The sequence below is a fragment of the Ahaetulla prasina genome, chromosome 5 (assembly GCF_028640845.1).
Source record: "Ahaetulla prasina isolate Xishuangbanna chromosome 5, ASM2864084v1, whole genome shotgun sequence".
Classification (NCBI taxonomy): Eukaryota; Metazoa; Chordata; class Lepidosauria; order Squamata; family Colubridae; genus Ahaetulla; species Ahaetulla prasina.
In genome coordinates, this window is record NC_080543.1 from 74,065,829 (window position 1) to 74,086,399 (window position 20,571).

General features: G+C 46.7%; 1 protein-coding gene across 6 annotated transcripts in view; it reads left to right on the top strand.

The window, feature by feature from the left end:
• SMS (spermine synthase) overlaps positions 1-20,571 on the top strand; it is a 132,378-nt gene that overhangs the window by 103,993 nt on the left and 7,814 nt on the right. For 3 of the 6 annotated variants that reach the window (XM_058184517.1, XM_058184520.1, XM_058184519.1), the window contains exons 8-9: positions 7,707-7,821; positions 10,163-10,242. The exons of 2 other annotated variants lie outside the window; for them this stretch is intronic. In XM_058184517.1, the coding sequence (XP_058040500.1) occupies positions 7,707-7,821; positions 10,163-10,242 (195 nt within the window). Of the gene's footprint in view, positions 1-7,706; positions 7,822-10,162; positions 10,243-16,795; positions 16,934-20,571 lie in introns of all 6 variants that reach the window. One more of the 6 variants, XM_058184518.1, reaches the window with a different exon arrangement.

Genomic DNA, 20,571 nt, shown 5'->3' on the forward strand with positions numbered 1-20,571 from the left:
CAAAATGTTCTAAATTTAAGTTAACTTATATTGTACTAATCATTTCATCATCCTGAATCAATCCAATAATCATACATCTTTATATTATATTTTGTATATTTCTACAATTCTTGTATTGTAAAGACCTCTACCAAACTTCATTATCATTTTTTATCTAACCATTGGTAAAATAAGTCCCATATCGTATAATATTGTTTATCTTCCTGTTCTCTAATTTCAAATGTCAATTTGCTCATTTCAGCACATTCCATTATTTTTTTAATAACTTCATCTTGCATTGGTATTTTCTCATTTTTCCAATTTTTAGCAAACACAATTCTAGCCGCTGTTACTACATTCACAATCAAATATGTCAATTTCTATTGTATGTTTCAGGTATGATCCCCAATAAAAAAACCTCTGGTTTAAAATCTATGTGCTTTTTTATCATTTTTTCCAACCACATGTGGATTTTAGTGTCAAGGTTCCAGAAAAACCTCTTCTGCATAAAAAAAACTCAGAAGCCATTGTTTTTCAGAGTTCTTTACTAGCATGAGGAAACTGGCACACGATGAGTGAAATTCCAAAACTGAATTTCCGGATTCTTTTCCCAGTTATACAAACCCCAAGAGTCCCACCCCCCCTAACCCCTTTGATGGTCACATGGTCCCACGTTCTCCCAGTTCATTCGAATATCTTCTTGCCACTCTTCCTGCAGATGTGAACACCATCCGACCTTGACCGCTTGAAGAATGTTACCATACCCCTCAGCCCCCCTTCTTCCCCTCAGGGGAAAAATGTGGCAGCGTCTGGAACCCTAAAGTCTAGTATGGTTTCCACGCCTGACAAGCGTCCCCCCTTGGAAAAGAAGCTATATCCTAGGAAAGAAAACAAAGAGTTGATAAAGAAGAGTGTCAGTGGTCCACACTTCCCTTCTACCCCCCCCTCCCTTCTCCAAGAGGTTTTTTAGGTTTGTCAGGGAAAGTGTCGTGAAATTGTTTAATTAAATTGTCCGCATTTACTTTCCAACTTTTGACCCAAGTAGATTCAGATAATGGATATCCTTTCCAGTGGACTAAATATTGTAATTGACCTCTGTATAGTCTAGAGTCAAGGATTTCTTGATTTCATAGTGGGTTTCACCTTGGATTATCAAGGGTGGTTGGGGAGCGGTAGGTTGAGGTCTCAGACCAGAATGTCTAGCAGGTTTTAATAAGCTGGTATGGAATACCGGGTGTATTTTCCCCAACATTCGAGGGAGCTTGAGTTGGACGGTAACGGGATTAATAATTTTTACAATGGGGAAAGGACCAAAAAATTTTGGACCGAATTTTCTGCTGGGTATTCTCAACCTCAGATACTTAGTAGATAAAAAGACTTTATCTCCAATGCGAAAAGGGGGTTGAAGGGAACGGTGTTTGTCAGCTTGGGCTTTGTAATTCCGAGCTGTCACAGCTAAGGCCTTTTTTCCCAACCTTTTTTCAACGAATTCATCCAGTCTGTTAGGGAAACGGAAGTGGGGGGTTGCACAGGGAGTTCAGGCATTGGAACGAAGTCCATGCCGGTGGTTACTTGAAAAGGGGTTAACCCCGTGCTGCTGTGTACAGCATTTTTATATGCGACTTTTGCAAATGGTAACAAATCTGATCAGTTTTCTTGTTGGTAATTTACATAACACCGTATGAATTGTTCCATCATCGAGTTCAATTTTTCAGCCGCTCCATTGGTCTCCAGATGGAACCCAGAACTAAGTCCTTGAGACGACCCAATGGACTGTAGGAACTCCCTCCAGAACTTGGCTGTGAATTTAACACCCCTGTCGGATATTATCCTTTTAGGAACTCCATGCAGTCTGTAGATGTGTTTGACGAAGAGCTTTGCTAATTTTCTCGCCGATGCCAATCCGCTGCACGCAGTGAAATGGGCCTGTTTAGAGAACAAGTCCACTACGGTCCATATCACTGTATTTCCCTCACTAGAACTAGAGTTCAACAATAAAATCCATGGCAATCTCTTCCCAGGGTCTGGTGGGTTCGGCTACGGGTTGTAGGAGTCCAGGGGGTTTCCCTGGTCTGGACTTCATGGTAGCGCAGGTAGCACAGCTCCGGACATAGTCTTCGACATCTGATTTCATTTTTGGCCACCAGAATTGTCTTCTAGCCAAGTGGAGAGTCTTTAAAAATCCAAAGTGACCTCCTAGGCGAGAGTCGTGGCTTCTCTGTAGTATAGGCAGCCGCATAGCGACGGGTACATAAATCTTGGTTTCCTTCCAGGGTATCCCATCCCTTAAGGTGAGGTCTGGCAAGTTTTCTTTAAACCAAGCATTGTCAGTGAGTGCTGATTTTAATTCCGCTAGTAGTTTATTTGGTGGCGAGTAAGTGCTTGGCTGGCCGGTTCGCTATTGGGAATCATCACATGTATTACCTCTTTGCGTTGGCTGTCAAATTGTGGTTTCCTAGATAGGGCGTCAGCCAGTAGATTTTGGTCGCCGGGGATGTATTTGAGGGTGAAATGGAACCGTTTGAAAAACTGAGCCCATCGAACTTGTTTGGGAAAAAGCTTTCGAGGGGTTTTTAAGTATTTGAGGTTTTTGTGGTCGGTGCACACCTCGAATGGTTCTTTTCCCCCTTCAAGGAAGTGTCTCCAGGAGAGGAGTGCCCAGCGCACTGCAAAGGCTTCCTTTTCCCAAACTGCCCATCTGCGTTCAGTGTCCGTCAGTTTTTTAGACATGTATGCGCAGGGCATTAGATTGTTGTCGGTATTCCATTGTAATAAGACAGCGGCTACTGCTACATCACTTGCATCAGCTTGGACCACAAAAGGTTTATTTGGATCCGGGTGTTGAAGAATTGGTTCCATTGAGAATAGGCGTTTCAGGTGTTCAAAGGAACGTTTGCAGTCCATTGTCCAAGGTAGGGGTTGGGTAGGTTTGGGTTTGGCGGGTAATGGCCCAGTTTTTAACAATTCTGTTAATGGTAGAGCTACTTCTGCGAAAGAAGGAATGAATTTGCGGTAAAAATTCGCGAATCCCAAGAAACTTTGAAGTTGCTTACGTGTGCGTGGCGGTTGCCAATCCAACACCGCTTTTACTTTTCCTGGGTCCATTTCGATACCTTTGTTTGATATTCGGTAACCTAGGTAGTCTAGGGATTCCTTATGGAATTCGCATTTGGAAAGTTTGACATATAGCTTGGCCGCTAGGAGTTTTTTAAGGACTTGTCTGACCAATTTGATGTGTTCTTCAATATTGTTTGTGTAGATAAGAATATCATCTAAGTAGACAGGAACCCCATTGTAGAGATGGGGGTGCAGGGTTTCATTAATTAGTTGCATAAAAACAGCTGCAGCCCCTTGGAGGCCAAAAGGCATGACACGGTATTGGAAACTGCCCAAGGGGCAGTTGAAAGCCGTTTTCTATTCATCACCTTCCTTTATGCGGACCCGGTAATAGGCTTCCCTTAAATCCAATCTGGTGAAAATTTTGCCTTTTGATAAGTGGTTCAACAAATCATGCATAAGTGGTAAAGGGTATGTGTTTCGTATGCAAATTGCATTGATATTTTTGAAGTCAATACACAATCTAAGCGAACCATGTTTCTTTTGTTTAAATAGCACGGGCGCAGCTACAGGTGATTTTGCTGGTTCAATGAACCCTCTGGCTAGGTTAGTGTCAATGTATTTTCTTAGTTCAGACATTTCGGCTGGTGTCATTGAATACATTTTGGGTTTTGGTAATTTTGCCCCCGGGTGCAATTCAATTGCGCAATCAGTTTGTCGGGGGGGGGGTAAGAGGTTACATTCATCCTCGCTAAAAACGTCTGATAAATCCATGTATGCTTTAGGGATGCGTGGTTCATTAGGAGATGGATTGGATATGGTGGTTGTTGGTTCCCTCTGGTGGTCATTTTGGACAAGGTTTTTTTCGGTAGGGGGAATTGGGTCTAAGGGTCTGAAAGTCCATATAATTTTCCTGAATCCATCCTCCCATTTGATTGTGGGTTCCCATTTGTCCAACCAAGCTAAACCCAGGATGATGGATTCTGACATCTTTGGAATTACTATGAATCTTATAAGTTCATGATGGGCTCCAATTTCTAAGCAAACCAGTTGTGTGATTTCGGTCGCTGGAATGCCACCAATCAAGGTTCAATCTACTTGGTGGAATTTAATTGGGTGTTTCAAGGGAAATGTTTTTATACGGAGTTGGGCAACCGTAGAGGTTGAAATTAGGCATCTGGTGCATCCTGTGTCCACAATAGCCTCTAAATCTTTTTTGGCCCCTCCCTCTGGAATTACTAAGTTTACTTTGATAGCAAATGGAGGAATGGGTGCACTCACCATTGGGTCGTTTTCTTCTTGGTTTGAGTCGTCAGGAGGTGAATCAGATGACGGAAGGTCAGTAGGGAGGTCTATGGCTTGTCTCGCAAAGCGACTGGTATTCGGATTCTTTCGAGGGGGTTTGCGTGGTCGGGTAGCAGTTGGTGGGCAATACTGTGGGAGGGGTGTTGGGGCTAGGCAAACTGACGCCCGATGTCCTAGTTTTCCACAACGGTAGCATTTGATTATTGTTGAAGGCTGAAAGGTGGAGGGTGTGGTTGGTCTTAAGAGGGAGGGTCTTGTAGGTGGTCGTTGTGTAGTTGTAGTTGGTGATTGGCTTTGGAGGGGGTTGAATTCTCTGTCCAGAGCGATGGACACGTTGTACCAGTCATTTAGTTGTTCTGGGATTCCTCTTGTGAAGCAGGCTTTTCTGATGTTTTGATCAATGGCCTCTTTGACGTAGTGGAGGAGGACCCGATCTGGCCAATATCTAAGATTGCCAGCAACCCTTCTGAAATCCCATACAAATTGTTTTAGAGGCTTGTTACTTTGCTTCATCGTTTTTAAGGTGGTTTCACATTCTGCAATTAGGTCATCATCTTGAAACCGGTTGCGAAGCAGTGCCATAAATCCGTGAACATCGTTTAGTTCTGGTGCACGTTCATTGTGTAGTTGAGCTATCCATTCTGAGGCTAGCCCCACGTTCATATCATCTGAGATGGCGTTGATTAGGCTTCTTTCTGATGAGTATTGATGTCTATATTGTTCAACGTAAGCCTCAATTCTGCTGAGAAAGTAAGCCAGGTGGTGTGGATTCCCATCAAAGGTTGGTTTGAAAGGGGGAGGGGCTGGGTGAGGGGGTGCAGGTGGGTTTAGCTGGCCTGCTTGCGGTTGAAGAGGGATTTGGGGGACGGCCGTTGCTGTTGTGGCTGGTTGCTGAGTTGTGAAGGGGGGTGGAATTCCCCCTGGCTGCTGAGAAGGAAGTCCTTGAAATGCTTCAGTTGATGAGGCAAAAATCGGCCTGGGGCCCCCAGGAAAGAAAGGTGCTGAACTGGCTGGTTGCCATTGGTATTGGATCCACCCTTGTCCAGGATAAAATGCCCAACCAGGAGGAATAGAAGCAGCTGGAGGCAGCGTAGGCCTCTGTTGGCGGGAAAAGTCAATTGGAGGGGGGAGTTGCTATTCCCCCCAAGTCCCTGGTGCTGCCTGAACTCCCTGCCGTCTGAAGGAGGGAAGGGAGGTCCTCCTGCGTTCATCGGAACGGCTTTGAGCTTCAGTAATTTCTCCCTCTCTGGTGGGAGGGAAGGTGAATTTAGGCTGAGCTAAAGGCTCTCGAGGTGGGTGAGCTGAGCTTATACGAGGCCTCACTTCCAAACGCTCAAAAGTTTCAGGGAGGTCTAATAGGGACTGGGATTTCAGGGGGTTTCTCAGGTCCCAATCCAGTGACTCTCCCGATTCTCCGGGTTTTACTGTCCTCCAGTGAGGTTGAGAAGAGGGAGGGGGCTCTCCATTCCGCCCCGGGGAAATGTTTTCTCCCGAACGACAGCTTACCCATGAGTAGGAGTCTTTGGGCCGTGCTCCAAGCTGACAAGCAGGCTCTACCACTTCGGGTTTTTGAGTCATATCTTCCGATGGGAAGTAGGTGATTTCAACTAAATCGTCAGATTCAAGCTTCTGTACTACTTCCACGCTTTCAGCTTGCTGCTCTTCCATCTTCGCTGGGTCTTTGCACCGCTGTGGAGGTTGCGGAGGCTGGGGCCCAGCACCCCCCTAACGGGCCCCCTCTGAGCGGAGGAGAGGGTACCATTAGCAAAAGAAAGTTAGGAGTTTTGGAATAATGTCAAGGTTCCAGAAAAACCTCTTCTGCATAAAAAAAACTCAGAAGCCATTGTTTTTCAGAGTTCTTTACTAGCATGAGGAAACTGGCACACTGTTGTGTCTTGCCCGCTCTCACCGCAGCCGGGGTCTTCTTATCTGCTTCCGAACGCTGAAGAATGTCCTAGTATGCCTCCCGGCCCCAGCCCTGGCTCCATGCCCAGACAGGCTGAGGAGGAGGGGGCACCTCCCGGCCCCAGCCCTGGCTCCATGTCCAGACAGGCTGCGGAGGAGGGAGCACCTCCTGGCTCCAGCCCTGGCTCCATGCCCAGGCAAACGGAGCAACTAGACCCCTCCCCCTCCCCCACAGCATGTGAGCCTGAGGGAGGTTTATTACCAACAGCTGCCGACTGGAGTGACCCTCGCTTCAGAAGAATTGATAGGCGGCGGCGTCAGAAGGAAGGGAGGGGCAGGCCTGGATAAGTGCTGAGTCATGGAGCCACACCCCATGGCCTATATAAAGGATCTGCTTTCTGGCAGTCTCTGAGTCAGGCAAAGTCGAACATATCTTGCTGAAGTCACTTTCTGGTCTCCTGCCTGCCTTGAGGACTTTGCTAGGACTTTGGCAGAGCTGCAGAGGCACGCCTGATTCGGATTTCCCTGACCCGGCCGTCAGCGGAGGAGTGGGACACGACACACACGATGAGTGAAACCCCAAGAGTCCCACCCCCCTGACCCCTTTGATGGTCACATGGTCCCACGTTCTCCCAGTTCATTCGAATATCTTCTTGCCACTCTTCCTGCAGATGTGAACACCATCCGACCTTGACCGCTTGAAGAATGTTACCATACCCCTCAGCCCCCCTTCCTCCCCTCAGGAAAAATGTGGCAGCGTCTGGAACCCTAAAGTCTAGTATGGTTTCCAGGCGTGACATTTAGTCCAATATCTTCTCGCTTCTGCGCACATCCACCACATATGGTTATATGAGCCTGGTATCTGATGACATTTCCAACATTTTTCGGAAAGTTAAGTCTTTAGAGTAAGAGTTGGAAGTTATCTCACCCAGTTTCAATGCTCTGTCCATGGACCGTTCCACCACAAATCTTATGGTCCTGGTTGTCCCAGCTTGTGACTTGCCAAAAATGGCCATCGTCCCTGCTGCCACTCAGGAGAGCTTGCTTCGGACCTAATGCGGAAATTGTGAGTTCCTCATCCACAAAGCGTCTCTCCTTTCTTCACCACCCCTACAAGGCGGCTTTGACCCTGTAGGGTCTCCTGACAGCAGTTGTCAGCTGGATTTTTCAGAGCTTGGCAGAGCCTGCTATTTTCGTGATGTAACTATGCTTCCTTCATTTGCCACCAACTTCAATCAAGACTTCAGCTGTCTTGATTATAGAGAACAAATCTCTGAACAATGTAGATCTATAAGAGCTCTTATATGGATACTAGTTCATGATTTCTTGGGTGACAGAACAGTTGAATTGATGAAGAGTTGGGCTACTTCATTCATCATGATTACGACAGAAAGTGCTAATTAGTCACCTTATGGAAATTATTATTATGTTAAATAGACAAAATGTTACTACTTTTTTAGGTACTAATAGAAGATTGTATCCCAGTCCTGAAGAGATATGCCAAAGAAGAAAGAATGTTTGATTATGTAATTAATGACTTGACAGCTATTCCAATCTCCACATCTCCAGAAGAAGGTTATTTTTTAAACTTTTATTGTACTTCTGCTTTATTTTCCTATTAAAAATAATACCTTTGGGGCATTTGTCTGAATATATAGAAAGCTCAAATTGTGGAATTTGTCTGTTCATGCAGATCTACTTTCTACAGACTTATTCCAGCCTCCACATCTCACAACAGTGATTAGTGTGCAGTGTTCAAGGACAGAATAGGATGTTTAGGCATGGACCCTTGGTCGCACCTCCTTTGCCCCCAGCCATGTGCTTCAGCCCATTTACAACCAGCTTTCCTTCTCTGCTGGCCCATCCATGGCCAATGGCCCCTGCCCTTCGTTCCTGCCCATTCTCCCAGACACCATTTGACCTGGGCCTTTGGCTCATGGGACAAATAGACCCCAGCCAATCGAGTGGCAGGCAGAAGCAGTGGTTCTGCAGGGACAACATGTGATATGCAATTAGAGGCGCTGGGAGGCGGGCAGCGTTCAATGCAAGATTATTTTTAAAAGTACTGTGGCTGCTCTGCAGGTTTTGGGGCCTTGCAGATCCATCACCAGGACCAGAGGAGAAGGGGTGGTGGGAGTAGCAGCACCGGGGCCATTGTGGGGGAGGGGGCAGACAGGCAAGAGTGCGTTGGGGGGACCAGGAAGGGAAGAGTGTCTCAAGGGGGCTTCACAAAGGCAGCTTGGCTTGCAACTCAGCTCCAACGAAAGAGGGGAAAAGGACCAAGGCCTTTGTGGCTTTTGGCATTGTGGGGGGCAGCTGGGGGGTGGGCTGCAGCAGATGAACAGCAACGATGGCACAGCTTCTGCAATTGGACATGGGAGGGGCGCAGGTGAACAGCAGGCTGGCATGGCTTATGCTATTGCAGGAGGCTGAGGGGAGGCGGCAGATGAATGGATGTGGCACACGGTTTGGGGGCAGCCGAACTGCCTGTTAGGGAACAGGCAGGAGTGTCAATGGCAGGGCTCCCCCAAGCCACATGCCACCTCCATTCACCTGTCACGCCCCCCCCCTCCCTGCAATCGCATGAGCCTCGCTGGCATTGCCATTCACCTACGACCCTCCTCCACGCCCACTGCAATTACAGAAGCCACGCCAGCCTTGTCATTCTCTTGCACCCCCCATACCTCCTGCAATCACAGAAACTGCACTGGCCTTGCTGTTCACCGGCTGCATCCTTAGCCACTCCCCCGCAATGCCAGAAGCTGCACCGGCTGCGTTCTTCTCCTCTCTTTTGTTGGAGCTGACTGAGTTGTGAGCTAAGCTGTCTTTATGAAGCCTCCTTGAACCCCCCTCCCTTCCTGGTCCCCCCAATATACTCTTGCTTGTCTGTCTCCCTCCAGTGGCCCTGGTTCTGCTACTACTGCCACCACTCCCTCTCCCTCTGGTCCTGGTGACAGATGTACAAGACCCTAAAACTTGAGGAGGAGCAGCAGTACTTTTTTAAAAAATCTTGCATCATACGTTGCCTCCCCAGCCCCTGCGATTGCCAATTGCACACTGCCTCTGCAGCACCTTTGCTTTTGCCAGTCATCTGATTGGCTTGGGGCTATTTGTCCCATGCAGCCAAATGGTGCCTGGGCAAATGGGCAGGGAGAGAGGGCAAGGGGCCCATTGGCTGTGGAGAATAGCCAGGGGCGGGCCATCAGAGGAAGAAAACTGACTAAATGGGCTGAGGTGGGTGGCTGGGGCAAAGAGGGGCAGCCAAGGGTCTGCCTAAATGTCAACCCTGCAAGGATTAAAAACAATAATGTATCAAACCAAATAGAGTGCCCAAAATCAAAAATAAAGCCAGTTCAAAACAGGCGGCATTAACCAGCAGAACGTGACTAATCATTTGGTCCAAACATCTGGGGAACAGCCAGGTCCTTAATACCTTACAAAAAGCTAGCACGATTGGAAACATCCAGATCTTTGATGGGATGCGATTGCATTCCTTTGCAAGATGCATTCCCTTGCAAGGTTTATTGTCAATTGTTTCTTCTGAAAATCTCTTGTGGTTGAGTAATTTACTGTACATCTGAAGAATAGAGAGATAGAACAGGTAACTGTGTATGTAAAGTATAGTTTTATAAGGTGTGCATATTAGGGGTTTGGAGGAAAATGGAGAAAAAAGCATTATTGGCCCTCACATATACAAATTATTGATAATATTTTTCTGCAATGCTGGAAATCATTTTCTAAATAATTGTCCTATATTTATGAAAATGTTTAAAGGAAGTTCCATGCCTTTTTATTTACAGAGTATCCTAAGAATCAAACATGAATCCACTGATGTTGCAAATTGTAGTTGTTCTCATTATTTAACATTTATGAATTATTCAATTTCTAATTAAACAATTAATACATTTAAATTTAGATTCCACATGGGAGTTTCTACGAATGATTCTGGACCTTTCAATGAGAGTCTTGAAACCTGATGGAAAATATTTCACCCAGGTATGGCAGGTAGAATTGTTGTAGATAATGCAACTATAGGGAATTTTGAAAAGAACCTCGTTTAGATTGGCTTTGTAGATAGGCATGTTAGGGTGTGTTTGTAGTAAAGAGTAATACCAAAGCCTAGTATTAAGTTGTATATTGTGCTTCAGAAAGCAGTGAATCAGGAATAGTTTTTGATTTTTTTTGAAGGTGAGTTCCATCAGAAGCTAAAATAGTTTCATTCTCTTGAAATGGAAAAATCCTGGGAGCTGCACTTGACTTTTAATGGAATATTTGCCAGTCTTACTTAATTGCATTTCTTCCACAGAGATAAGTTTTCTCTTTGGTTGAAGTAAAATTAGACAGAGGTATTCTACTTTAAATGTTGGAATATGTATGAGATAAATGTTCTGCCATGATTTATTTGTTTGTTTGAGTCAGTGTTGACTCCTAGTGACTACCTACAGAGGTCCCTGCAGTTTTCTTGGCAAAATTTCAGAAGTAGCTTGCTGTTACTTTTTTCCAAGGGACTGTTGTGACCCAGGTTCCTGGACCCGGACTCCTGGACTCGGATGATTCAGAAAGTGAGGGAGAAGACCTGGCCAGCCCTGCTTCTCTTGAGCCCTTTCCCTCCCTGGCACCCACTCAAAGGGATGGGGAGGGGCCGGCACAGCCTGATTCCATGGAGCCTCCTTCTGATTTGGCAACGCCCCAAGAACAGTTTTGGAGCGATGCAAGGTCACGTAGACGTAATCGCCGTGCGCAGCAGCGGAAGAGTTGGGACAAAGCCAAGTCATAATTGTCATGCAGTGACATCTGCAGAGACTATAAATAGGAGGCGGGACTTCCTGGTTTTTTGTCTTGGACAAAGTAATGAGTTGGCGCGAGCTAATGAATTGGCGCGAGCTAACTATTTCAATGGAGGAAAGAATATATTCGTGAGTAATTCTGGCCTTATCTATAATTTCCTCGTTATCTCCAGAAACTTGGCAGGCCCGTGGGTAGACGTGGCCAGGACATGTATCTATGTAAATAAAAGGGAAAAAAAAAGGAAGGCCTCTGACGGACTCTTTGCTGGGAGTATTGGGGGAAGGGAAACAGAACATTTTGTCCAAGACCTGACTAAAACATCTTCTACCAAAGATGGATCAGCAGCAGGTACAGCAGCAGTTAGAGCAGCTACAAGCAGCTAATCAACAGCTCCAGCAGCAAGTGGCTCACTTGGCAGGCCAACTTGCTGCCAGGAATGTGCCTGCAGCCCCCCCCCATCCTCCCACTCCTCCTCCTCGTCGCAAGTGCCCGATAACCGTACCGGATAAGTTTTCTGGGCAGCCTGAGATGTTCCCGACCTTCTTGGGACAGTGCCAGCTCTACATGGCTATGAGGCCAGAGGATTTCCCAGACGACCGGGCTAAGGTGGCCTTCGTGATTAACCTTCTTTCCGGCTCGGCTGCTCGATGGGCCACGCCTCTTGCTCCAGGACAGCCCCTGCTGGCGGACCAACAGCGTTTTGGCAGCACCTGCGCACCATGTATGAGGACCCGTTCAATGCTGACGGCAACCAGGCGCCTAAGGAACTCAGTCAAGGGAAACGCCCCCTGCAGGAGTACATCGCCGAATTTTGTCTTTTGTGCCAGGACTCTGACTGGAATGATGCAGCGCTGGTGGACACGTTCCAGGAGGGACTCTCAGAGGAATTGCAAGACGAACTGGCCCGCGTGGAGGCGCCGCGGACCCTCGACAACTTGGTGCCCTTTGTCTCCGCCTCGATGCCCGTCTGCAACGGCGACCGTCCCGTCGCACCCCGGGACCCTCCGTCGACATCTGCACCCCACTTCCTGCACCACCAGCACCCAGGGTCGCCCCACGTTTTGTAACCGCTGCGGAAGAGCCCATGGAGTTGGGAGCGGCCAGATCTCGCCTGACAGCCCAGGAGCGGAACCGGAGGCGCCAAGGGGGATTGTGCCTGTACTGTGGGGAGCCCGCCACTACCGCTTCTTGCCCCAGAAAGCGGGGCACGACGCCGTCCCCGAATCACAGCGTGACCAATCGAAGCGGGCAGGCCCGACTGGGAAACCCTAGGTCGGGCACGCACTAAGCCCCCACTGGACGTTGCGAAGTAGACTCTGGGCCCCTCGGCATCTGATTCTGGACACACGGATATGGTTGGGGAACCAGTCGGACGGGCTCCAGGCGCATGCGCTGGTGGACTCAGGGCCACAACAAACTTTATGGACCAGGCCTTTGTGACCCAGTTTGCGGTCCCGTGGTTCCGTGGACCCTCCGATGCGGTAGAGACAATTGATGGGCGAGAACTGGTGTCCGGCCCCATTAAATTTGCCACCCAGCCTTTGCGCCTGGCTATTGGGGACCATGAGGAGGCGATCCAGTTTTATGTCACGGCGGACCTTCATTTTCCTGTGGTCCTTGGATGGCCTGGCTTCGGACCCACGATCCTCAGGTGGCCTGGTCGCGAACACCATCTCTTTCCCGAGTCTGCAGTGCGTCGATCACATCCGCCACACCTGTGCCGGCCAGAACGTCCCCACCGCTGCCATCACCTTGCCTCCTGAGCTGACGGACTTCGCCGACGTGTTCAGCGAGAAGGAGGCGGACCGACTACCCCGCATCGGCCCCACGATTGCCCGTGGACCTTCTGCCCAACGCACCACTGCCTGTGGGACGCCTGTATTCCATGTCGGAGCCCGAGTTGGCCGCCTCAGGGACTTCCTGGACAAAAACCTGGCCCGAGGGTTCATCCGCCTTCAAAGTCCCTCTCTCGGCCCCGGTCCTCTTTGTGAAGAAGAAGACCTTCTACACAAATTCAATCGTGCTTTTTATAATTCTGTGAACAACAAACTTAATGACTCGAGAGCCATCCCACCACTAAAAGAATCTAACGGCAAAGAAAATAATGATGAAACAGTTAAAACAAACCTCTTTAACACATTCTTTGGCTCAGTCTTTGTTAACAGTAATGGCTCATACCCAACATTCCCCAACTGCACCAACAACGACCTAACACATATAGATTTCACTGAAGAAAATGTTGAAAAAGCTCTTCGCAAACTATCTATCTATAGGACCTGATGGACTATGTGCATACTTCTTAAAAAAGCTTTCCACTAATATAGCAGAACCCCTAAGCATAATCTTTGGAAAAGCCTTCACACGGAACCCGTCCTGAGGCATCCCGACCGCTCCGGCCTTTTGTGGTGGAAACGACGCGTCCAATGTGGCTCTGGGAGCGGTGCTGCTACAGGCTCCGACGAATGGTGGCACACTTTTCCTGCGCTTACTACTCCCGGAAACTCAACCTTCCGAGCGCAACTACACTATCTGGGAAAAAGAGTTGCTGGCTATCAAGGCTGCATTCGAGGCTTGGCGACACCATCTGGAGGGCCCGACATCAGGTGGAGGTCCGAACGGACCATCGGAATCTCGAGCACCTCACCACAGCTCGGAAGTTAAACCAGCGGCAGATCCGTGGTCGTTGTTTTTGCCCGGTTCAACTTCCGCGTGACCTACATTCCCAGCGGTCACAACCGGAGGGCGGATGCCCTGTCCAAGCCAGAGTACCTCTGCGCCAAGGACCCCTTCCTCCACGGACAGTGCTGCGGCAGAAGCCTTGGCCGCAGCACGGGAGCCAGTGGACTTGCGGGCCCAGGTGCGAGGCGCAGCGCCAGGACGCCTGGTCGCAGCAAAGGAGAGCGGAGGTGGGCCCCACGTCTCCTTGGACCTTGGAGGAGGACTTACTCAAGTTTCGGGCGATTATGTACCCACAGGACCACTCCGAGCCCTCGTCATGACCCAGTGCCACGACAACCCTGCAGCAGGACATTTTGGGTTCTTCAAGACCTCCACCTGGTGACACGGACCTTTTGGTGGCTGAGTGCGGCATGATATACATGCCTACGTGACATCCTGCGTACCGTGCCGGCAAGCCAAGACCGCCACGGGGCCCCTCCGGGCTCCTCCAGCCCTTGCCGACACCCGACAGACCCTGGGGGATCTCTATGGATTTCCTGACAGACCTGCCGCCCTCTGGGTTCACCACGGTGCTGGTGGTGGTGGACATGCTCACCAAGATGGCACACTTCATCCCATGCCGCTGACTGCCCACAGCCGCAAAACGCCCGCCTCTTTCTGCAGCACATCTTCCGCCCATGGTCTACCGGACAGGGTGGTTTCGGACCGCTGGAGTTCAGTTCACAGCCCGCTTCTGGAAGAGCCTGATGGCCGCGTTGGAGGTGCAGGTATGTCTGTCGCCATCGCACCATCCGGAGACCGACGGGGTACAGAGAAGGTCATCGGTATACTGGAACAGTATCTCCGTTGCTTCATCAACCAGCAACAGGACAACTGGGCGACTACCTGTCCCTGGCGGAGTTTGCTTTTAACAACTCTCAGCACACCTCTACTCAGATGACCCCGTTCTTTGCCAATGTGGGGTACCATCATGGCTCTTCCTCTGGCACCACGGACTCTCCTGTTCCCGAACGCAGACCTTCCTGACGGAATTGCATGCGGTCCAACAGTTGTACGTCAGCAGCTGAATCGGGCAAAGGAGGATTACAACGGTCCGCCGACCGTTCCCGACGGGCAACGCCCCCGCTGGCAGTTGGACACCGGTGTGGCTCTCCACCAAACACCTCCCGTCCGACCGCCCGGTAAAGAAGTTGGACCACCGATTCATCGGCCCGTTCCCTGTCGAGGCAGTCATCAACCCGGTAGCCTACCGACTGACCCTGCCACGATCCATGCGGATCCACCCGTTTTCACGGTCCCTTCTGGTTCCTGAGGCCACACCGAGTCCCTTCGTGCCCAACAGCACCGTCACTGTCGCCGAGGACGGATCGGAGGAATCTGAAGTCCACAGCGTCACGAGACTCCCGCTGGCTGAAGGGTCGTTTCCAATATTTGATCGCGTGGAAGGGATACGGGACTGATTTCTCCTGGGTAGATGCCTCCGGCGTTCATGCCCCTGACCTGGTGCAGGCCTTCCATGAGCAGAACCCAGCTCGACCGCATCCCGATCGTCAGCCCGGGGAAGGGCCCTGCGGTGAGGATAGTGTTGTGACCCAGGTTCCTGGACCCGGACTCCTGGACTCGGATGATTCAGAAAGTGAGGAGAAGACCTGGCCAGCCCTGCTTCTCTTGAGCCCTTTCCTCCCTGGCACCCACTCAAAGGGATGGGGAGGGCCGGCACAGCCTGATTCCATGGAGCCTCCTTCTGATTTGGCAACGCCCAAGAACAGTTTTGGAGCGATGCAAGGTCACGTAGACGTGTCGCCGCGCAGCAGCGGAAGAGTTGGGACAAAGCCAAGTCATAATTGTCATGCAGTGACATCTGCAGAGACTATAAATAGGAGGCGGGACTTCCTGGTTTTTTGTCTTGGACAAAGTAATGAGTTGGCGCGAGCTAATGAATTGGCGCGAGCTAACTATTTCAATGGAGGAAAGAATATATTCGTGAGTAATTCTGGCCTTATCTATAATTTCCTCGTTATCTCCAGAAACTTGGCAGGCCCGTGGGTAGACGTGGCCAGGACATGTATCTATGTAAATAAAAGGGAAAAAAAAAGGAAGGCCTCTGACGGACTCTTTGCTGGGAGTATTGGGGGAAGGGAAACAGAACAGGGACTGAGAAAGAGTGACTGGCCCAATGTCAGACAGTGGCCTTCATGACTAAGGCGGAACTAGAACTCTGATCTTCCAATTAATAATCTAAATTAGACTACCTAATTTCCATGTCTAATAGATTCCATGTCATTGAAACAACTTTAATGTCACAATAATCCACTCAAACAAACTTAGAAAAAAAAATACTAACATGTTTAGAACCACGTCTCACAAATCTTGAAAAAAGAATTATTACAGTTCAAAAAAATGATAACTCCACAGAACAAAATCTCTTCCCGATCCAACAAACATTGCCTAATCCACAAACTAAACCGCAAACATATTCCAATCAATCAATCAAACAAACAAACAACATAGCCATTTTAATTAAAGATACCATTGAAAGAGAACAAAAACGTCAAAATGCTATATTATTTGGATTAGATAATACCAGTGAATCAGATATTTCTAAAGTTAGAAACATCATTAAAAATTACATTTCACCCATCCTCTCCCCTGATGAAATAACAAAAGTCTCCAGAGATGGTCCTGAATACAAAAACAGTGATGGCTCAGTGGCACCTAAATTCTGTAGAGTCATCTGCATAAATGAGATCATCAAATGAAAGTTCATTGATGTCATAAACAAAATTGCCAGAACAAACCTCAGCCTCAACAAACTTAGAGCAAAATGATCTATCATTTCTGCAACGGATTCGCTCCCGTGAACTTCGCACAGAACTCAAACGAAGGCAAGACGAAGGAAAAACCAACCTTTACATTGACTACCATGCTGACTGCATAAAAAGAAAAATCTACAGTCAATTGGCCAACATCCAACTCCCCCATCAATCAAAGCATCCAATCATCCGTCGTACAAAACCCTCAACCAGCCGTCGCTTAGCCAATCGTTACTCAACCAACTAACATCCATCCATCCTTCTTACAGAACCCCCAAACATCCATTGTTCAACCATCCACTGCTCAACCAATCGTAGTTCAACCAGCCAACCTCCAACTGCAGGTTGAACAGAACCTCCAACCATCCGTGGATCAGAACCTCCAACCAACTATCATCAATAACTAGGTACGCACACCCCTTATTTCCTCTTCACCTAACACTGCAGATCTTAAATGCAAATTGATAAACGCAAGAAGCATTGTAAACAAATTGCCTGAATTTATCCTCATGTTAAACAATGGTACATTTGATATTATATTTGTATGCGAAACATGGCTGAACTCATCCATCCCTGACTCCATTATTTCAGACAAAGAGTACCATGTTTTAGATCAGATCGTGAAACCCACAGAGGAGGTGGAGTAGCTATCTTTCATAAAAAGTCACTGAATCTAAAAAATGTTCAAGTTGCACATAAACTTGCTATCCCTGAAACTATTGTATGCGACCTGTCCCTTAACACCACACTTTGATTCCTACTATGCTACAGAGCACCTGACTACGACATCACACATGCCAACATGTTAACCTCACTACTAACTTGGGCTACCTCTTGCCCATATCCTCTCATCTTCCTGGGTGACCTCAATCTATCTCATATTAACTGGATAACAAATGAATGTACAACTGAACCCATCCATACTACCCTATACAACGCTGTCACAAATCTAGGTCTTGAACAACTAGTAACTAACAAAACAAGAATCAATAACTGCCTTGACCTCATCTTCTGCAACAACACAAATTCAATTTATGGACTACAAATAAAAGACCCCTTTTCCAACAGTGACCACTGCATGATAGACTTTTGTCTCAATATACACCCTTACAAAAATCATCATAATAATAGTATTCCAAACAACAATTTCAAAAAAGCCAACTATGACCTTATAAACACCTATCTCTCATTTCTTGATTGGCAAAATCTAGTCTCATCCTGTATCACTGCTGAAGACCACTACAGAGTTTTCCTACTCGAAGTCGATAGAGTCATTAACTCTACGTACCACAAACCACCACAAAAATCAAGAAAAACAAATTACCCATATTAATAAAAAAGCTTAAATCCAAAAAAAAAATTCCTTTGGAGAAAAAACAAAAAAGGACATGTAGCTAATTTCGAAAACCGCTACAGCGATATATGCAACCAAATAAAAATTGAATGCACCAATTACCACACCAAGCAAGAAGAAGACCTTCTGCGCACAAACTCCAATCGTGCTTTTTATAATTCTGTGAACAACAAACTTAATGACTCGAGAGCCATCCCACCACTAAAAGAATCTAACGGCAAAGAAAATAATGATGAAACAGTTAAAGCAAACCTCTTTAACACATTCTTTGGCTCAGTCTTTGTTAACAGTAATGGCTCATACCCAACATTCCCCAACTGCACCAACAACGACCTAACACATATAGATTTCACTGAAGAAAATGTTGAAAAAGCTCTTCGCAAACTATCTATCTATAGGACCTGATGGACTATGTGCATACTTCTTAAAAAAGCTTTCCACTAATATAGCAGAACCCCTAAGCATAATCTTTGGAAAAGCCTTCACGACCAGCTCCCTTCCCAAACTTTGGTCACTAGCCACGGTCATCTCTGCTTCAAAAAAGGAGACCCCAGCTTAGTTGAAAATTACAGACAAATCCCTCTATGCTGCGTCACCTGTAAAGTTATTGGTATCATCAACCAATCCATTATCCTCCACCTAGAAACAAACAATCTACTCTCTAATAAACAATTTGGTTTCAGAAAAAAAATTATCATGTAACTTACAACTTCACTGCAAAAACATATGGACTACAAATCTTGATCAAGGCGAAACAATAGATGCAATTTACATAGACTTCTGTAAAGCTTTCGACTCAGTGGTACATGACAAACTTCTCCTAAAACTAAAATCCTATGCATCTCCGGACCCCTCCACAATTGGATAACAGTGTTCCTGTCAAACAGACAACGTGGTCAAAATAGGCAGTGCCCTATCAAATCCTGTTCCTGTCAATAGTGGCGTTCCCCAAGGCAGTGTTCTTGGACCAACACTCTTCATATTATACATTAATGATCTCTGTGACCATATTAAAAGTAATTGTGTTCTTTTCGCTGATGATGTCAAACTATTTAACACTACCAACAATACAGCTACCCTTCAAAAAGACCTTGACTTTGTATCCGATTGGTCTAAAACTTGGCAACTCCAAATCTCTACCAGCAAATGCTCTGTCTTACACATTAGAAAAAAGAATCTAAACACTAAATACAAATTCAATGGACATTACCTTACAGATGACCCCCACCCTGTTAAAGACCTTGGAGTTTTCATATCCAATGATCTAAGTGCCAAAGGCCACTGCAACTACATCGCAAAAAAGGCTTTAAGAGTTGTAAATCTAATCTTACGGAGCTTCTTCTCCAGAAACACTACACTACTAACCAGAGCATATAAAACATTTGCTAGACCAGTTATTGAATACAGCTCGCCTGTCTGGAACCTATACCACATTTCAGACATCAATACAATTGAACATGTCCAGAAATATTTTACAAGAAGAGTTATCCACTCCTCTGAATACAACAAAATACCTTATGCCACCAGACTTGAAATCTTGGGTTTAGAAAACTTAGAATTCCACCGCCTTCAACAGATCCTGTGTTTAACTCATAGAATCTATTGCAATGTCCTTCCTGTTAAAACTACTTCAGCTTCAATCACAACCATACAAGAGCAAACAATAGATTTAAACTTAATATTAACCGCTTCAATCTTGATTGCAGAAAATATGACTTCTGTAACAGAGTTATTAATACTTGGAACACACTACCTGACTGTGGTTTCTTCTCAAAATCCCCAAAGCTTTAACCAAAAACTGTCTACTATTGACCTCACCCCATTCCTAAGAGGTCTATAAGGGGCGTGCATAAGAGCACAAAAGTGCCTACTGTTCCTGTCCTATTGTTTCCTTTCATTATATCCAATTATTATAGTTATTACATACTTATGCTTATATATATATATATATATATGCTTATATATTATATAGTTATTTTCATGCTTATGCTTATATATACTGTTGTGACAAATAAATAAATAAATAAATAAATAAATTTCTAGCCTTATGTCTTAACCACTACACCAAACTACTTGTAACCTAAGAGAAAATCATTGCATTCCAGAAATTTTGCTAAACTGTTTTGAGCCAGCTACATTTTGTCAGAACCAAATTCCAAAACTGTTGATTTTTCCAACTCTTTGCATTATCTACCCTCCTTCACTCATTGCTGCCATCCAAGTCCCAGCTTGACATATTCACTGGCCAGTGGTGAAATCCAATTTTTTTACTACCATTTCTGTGGGCATGGCTTGGTGGGCGTTGCTGGTGGGCGTGGCAGGGGAAGGATACTGCAAAATCTCCATTCCCACCCCACTCCAGGGGAAGGGTACTGCAAAATCTCCATTCCCACCTCACTCCAGGGGAAGGATACTGCAAAATTCCCATTCCCTCCCTACTCCTGGGGGAAGGATATTGCAAAATATCCATTCCCACCCCACTTTGGGGCCAGCCAGAGGTGGAATTTGCCGGTTCTCCGAACTGCTCACAATTTCTGCTACCGGTTCTCCAGAACCTGTCAGAACCTGCTGGATTTCACCTCTGCCACTGGCCCAATCAAACTTTGCCCAATCTTTCCAGAACTTTTGATTAATTATATTTCAAGTTACACTCTCTTATGCCTCTGAAATGTGGAGACAAATTGATTATGA